This window comes from Terrapene carolina, unplaced genomic scaffold, assembly GCF_002925995.2.
Source record: "Terrapene carolina triunguis isolate 2854851 unplaced genomic scaffold, T_m_triunguis-2.0 Scaffold20463, whole genome shotgun sequence".
NCBI classification, from domain to species: domain Eukaryota; kingdom Metazoa; phylum Chordata; order Testudines; family Emydidae; genus Terrapene; species Terrapene triunguis.
Genome location: NW_020684814.1, coordinates 538 through 5,041, shown reverse-complemented (window position 1 = coordinate 5,041; position 4,504 = coordinate 538). Strand labels below are relative to the sequence as shown.

General features: G+C 60.9%; 1 protein-coding gene across 1 annotated transcript; it reads left to right on the top strand.

The window, feature by feature from the left end:
- Positions 1-1,525: 1,525 nt before the first annotated feature.
- Positions 1,526-3,341, top strand: LOC112124285 (phospholipase A2 inhibitor and Ly6/PLAUR domain-containing protein-like; the record flags this gene model as incomplete). Its single annotated transcript, XM_024222800.3, has 3 exons — positions 1,526-1,678; positions 2,072-2,212; positions 3,127-3,341. Coding segments are annotated over 3 exons (509 nt in total), but the record flags the coding sequence as incomplete, so codon positions are not given.
- Between the last annotated feature and the right edge of the window lie 1,163 nt (positions 3,342-4,504).

The window sequence follows — 4,504 nt, the reverse complement described above, 5'->3', positions numbered from 1 at the left end:
TCATGATGCAGGAGGGGGCTCAGGGCTGGGGCAGAGGATTAGGGTGCGGGGGGATGAGGGTTGGGGCTGGGGTTGAGGGGTTTGGGGCATTGGAGAGGCTCAGGGCTAGGGTGGAAGAGCAGGGTAAGGGCAGCCTGCTTTGCCATTAGTGGATGGGGGGCACTAGGACCCCAGACAGCAGTTGCTGCCGGGAGGGCGTAGGAATGTGCTACTCCAGCAGCACAAGCAGGCATGGGAGAGGTGGGGGGGGGAGGACGCGCGGAGTGGGGATGGCAGGTGGAGGCCAGGGACCCATCCAACCCTCCCCCTGTTCCCTGACTGCCCCCCGGGACTCCCCTTACCATGCCCATGCCGGTCAGATGCTGGCTCCTCCACCTGGAGGCAAAACACGCCTCCCCCGCAGAGTGAGCAGGGGGGGGCTCTGGCTGCTGGAGGCCAATGGGAGCGACTCAATCAGGCCCAGCCGCCCAATCAGCCACGCCGCACTCTGCATGGAAGGGAGGGAGGGAGGGATGGGAGGTGGGAAAATCCCGGACCTTTTAACATTGTTACCAATTCCTCCCGGACGGCTATTTAAAGACGAAAAAGCCGGACATGTCCGGGGAAATACGGATGGATGGTAACCCTAGACCCCACCCAACCTGGGCCAGGGAACAGGCTGGGGAGCCAGGACGCCTGGGTCCTCTCCTAGTCCCAGCTCTGGGAAGGGCATGGGGTGGGTGGGTCTGAGCAGCGGGTAAGGAGCCAGGACGCCTGGGTTCTATGCCACACCCTGTGGCTAGCTCCCCAACGGGGCCTTCGGCTCAGCATTGCGATGCCGAACCCCCAGGCGACTCGCCAGCCAGTGGGTCGGGGCCCGGCTCCCTGTACGGTGCATGGGGTGAGGGAGGCACCTGAGGATGGGATCTGCCAGAGCCAGCATGCAGAGCAGACACCTGCCTAAACCAGCCAATAGGAAATGCTGAGGAAAGGGGTGTGGCTTAAGCCCCGCCCCTCGCCCGGAGTTAAGCCCCTAAGTCTGGGCTGAATGGAGGCGCCCAGCTCTGCTTGGGATCCACAGCCGGGAACCCCTTGCCGGGAATCCGGGGTCAGGACCGGGTCAGCCTTTGCGAATGACGGCTGTGGAGGAGGGGCTGCCAGGAGACCCCAGCAGCTAGGGGCTCAGCTGGACCCTGAGGGAGACAAGTTCAAATCCCCACTCGGCCTGAATCGGGTTGAGGTCTTCAGCCCAGATCTCTCCCCTCCTACGGTCGTGCCTGGCCCCCTGGCTCCAGGGTGGGTGTCTCAGGAGATTCGGGGCCCCCGGGGTTAGGCAGCAGCTGAGTGGGGAGCTGGAGGATCTAAATGCTGGATTTAGGTGCTGAAAACTTAGTGTAGCCCCGTGGGAAGTCGGGGGAGTCACTTCCCCTCTCTGTGCCATGGGTAGAGAGAGGAAGGCTAATGGCATATGGGTGTCGTTGTGAAGAGGGCGTTGATGGGGTGGGAGTGCAAGGGGACTAAATCTCGGACTTGTCCTCCTGTGCAGTTGGAGAGAAGACCCAGAGCATTATCATGGGCTGTGCGACATCCAGCCAATGTAAAGACACCCCCTTCCCTATGAACTTTGGGATGGGAAAGACAAGAAGGTCGAGCTTCACCTGCTGCCAGGGGGATGCCTGCACACCGTCTCCCATTTCAGGTACATCTCCCCAGCTCCACCTCTTCTCCACCATCCCCTGCACCTCCTGCTGCCAGGAACCTGCCCCACATTAACTTCCGGAGCCTGGTCCTCCCACCCTGCAGGGGGCGCCCCATGGAATAACACTGAGCCCCTGGCTGGGTGGAGTTTAGTGGGCGGGGCTTTAGGCTGCCCCCAGGTGTGAACCCAGCTGACCCCACCCGGGGCGGGGTCCGGGGCTCCCTGCTGCAAACCTCTCCCCGGCCCCTGCTGCCCCCGGCGTCCCCAGAGCTACAGCTCCCCCTGCAGGGGGAGCCCAGGGCTGAGCTGTGCAGCCCCCAGCTGCTCTCCCTGCCCCGACGCCTCCTGGGGCTCGTCCCCCGAGCTGACTGCGTTTGCTCCACTTCTTCCCAGTGCCCCCAGCTAAGACCGAACCCAACGGCCGGCGCTGCCGTGGCTGCTACTCTCTGTCCTCTGAGCACTGCCGTGAAGAGACCATCAATTGTACTGGAGTCGAGACCCACTGTGTCGAGATCGCCGGGACCCTAACATCAGGTCACTTCTGTTCATTTATTCTGGGGTTATTTTCCTTTGTTGTGCCCCCACCTCTCATAGGGCAGAAGCGAGACGCTGGGTGGGGGCTGCTAGGGAAAGGTTTCGGCAGCAGATCAGGACTCCTGGGTTCTGTTCCCAGCGCTGGCCCCCGGTGTGACCTTGGGCCAGTGTCTTCCCCTCCCTGTGCCTCTGGTGCTTCTCCCATCTGTTGCCTGTGTATAGTTTCGCCTGTAAACTCTTCGTGGTAGGGGCTGGTTTAGTCCTGGGAGCCCCTGTCATGCCGGGCACTGAACAGAACCCCAGCGAAGATCAGGGATCCGTGTTGCGCTGGGCACTAAAAGTCTCATAGGGAGATATAGTCCAGACCCCAAAGAGCCTGCAATTTCAATAGGTGTAGTGGGGAACTTTCTCCCCATTTTAAAGATGGGGAAACTGAGGCACAGAGCACTGCCGTGACTTGTCCAAGGTCGCACAGGAAGGCTGTGGCAGGGCTGGGGAACTGACCCCTGTTTTGCAGAGTCCCATCATGGTGCCTTAACGCACTACGAAGCCACCCTTCCTTCAGATCCCACTCTGCCACCAACAGGGAGCTGCTGCTCTGCTAGACGAACAGCGGTCTCATACAGGCCTGATCCAATCCGGGTGTCATGGGTGGGCTCTAGATCCGGGCTGCAAGTAACTTGTTCAAGGACATACAGTGAGTCCGTGTCACAGTAAAGGAGAAGGGGGAGGCCGTTCAGGGCCACACATGCTGGGCGGAGCAGAGCCAAAGGGAAGATGGAGGCGGTGGGGGGCCTAGGCAGGGCTCACAGGAGCAGAGCTGAGAAGGGGGCAGGTGGTTGTGTCCTCGTCTGGCTCAAGGAGTGGAGCTGCGCCCCTCAGACTGACCATCTCCTTCTCCCCCTCGCCCACAGGTGGAACTGCCAGGAAGACCGTCATGAAGGGCTGCGCTACCGAGTCTGTCTGCACCCAGATAGAAGCAGGGTCTGTGACCTTTGCAGGGTTCAGTGGAGATCTAACCACAGCCAAATGCACAGCGGCCACCAGCGCAGCCAGCACAGCTCTGGGACCAGCCGGGCTCCTCCCTCCCACCCTCACTGGGCTCCTCCTGCTAACGCTTCTCTCCTGATTGCCCACCCAGTGCAATGGCCGAACTGCACTCAGTAACACCTCTGCTCATAGGCGCCGACTCCATCGGTGCTCCGGGGCTGGAGCACCCACAGGGAAAAATTAGTGGGGGCTCTGCAACGTCCGACAGCCAAGCTCCCCTCCCCCCGCCCCACCTCACCTCACCTCCTCCTCCCCTGAGCGTGCCGTGTCCTCACTCCTCCACCTACCTCCCCGCTCCCCCGCCCTGCTCCACCTCCTCCTCCTCCTCCTCTGAGCGCGCTGCATCCCCGCTCCTCCGCCTACCTCCCAGCACTTCCCGCCTTGCCGCTGCCAAACAGCTGTTTGGCAGCGTATCAAGCTCCGGTAGGGAGGGGGGAGAAGCGGGAATGTGACCCGCTCAGGGGAGGAGGCGGGGAAGAGGTGGGGCTGGGGAGAGGATTTGGGGAAGGAGTCGGAATAGGGAAAGGGAGGGGGCAGAGTTGGGGCAGGGACTTTGGGGAAGTGGTTGGAATTGGGGTGGGGCAGGAGTGGGAGGGGGCGGGGTGGGGCCAGGGGCAGAGGGAGGTCGAGCACCCTCTGATGGGAGCAGAAGTCGGCGCCTATGGTTCCTGCTGCCTGTGTCTGCCCCTCTCTGCAGCCGCTCTTCCCTCCCAGGGGCTCTGGGCTCCCGCCTGGATTCGCTTCCCCTTTATATTGTTCCGCTTAATAAAACAAACTGGAGACCAAAGTCTTTGGAAATTTTTAATTGCTTTTGTGGGAGGAAATTTCAACTCTAGTGGGCGGGGCCGTCAAGAAGTCGATTAGTCTTAGAGTGGCCTCTAGTGGTGAAATGTGGCAGCACAGGCCAGGAGCTACAATCCCTGGGGCTGAAGCTGAAGCCTGAGCAATTTAGCTTCGCGGTGCCCACTGTGGCAATTGCCCGGCTTGCTACCCCTTAACGCCAGGCCTGGCTTTTATATGCAGAAAAACAGTTGTGGTGGCACAGCTGGGCCGTGGAGTTTTTCTAGCATGTTGGGGGTGGGGGGCTCAGAATGAAAAAGGTTGAGAATCCCTGTCCTATACGACATACCCATTACTACACCCCAGAATGGGGTTAGCCTTTTTTGCAACTGTGTCACATGGTTGGCACCTGTTCAATTTGTGATCCACGATCACCCCCAGATCCTTGTCAGCGGTACGACC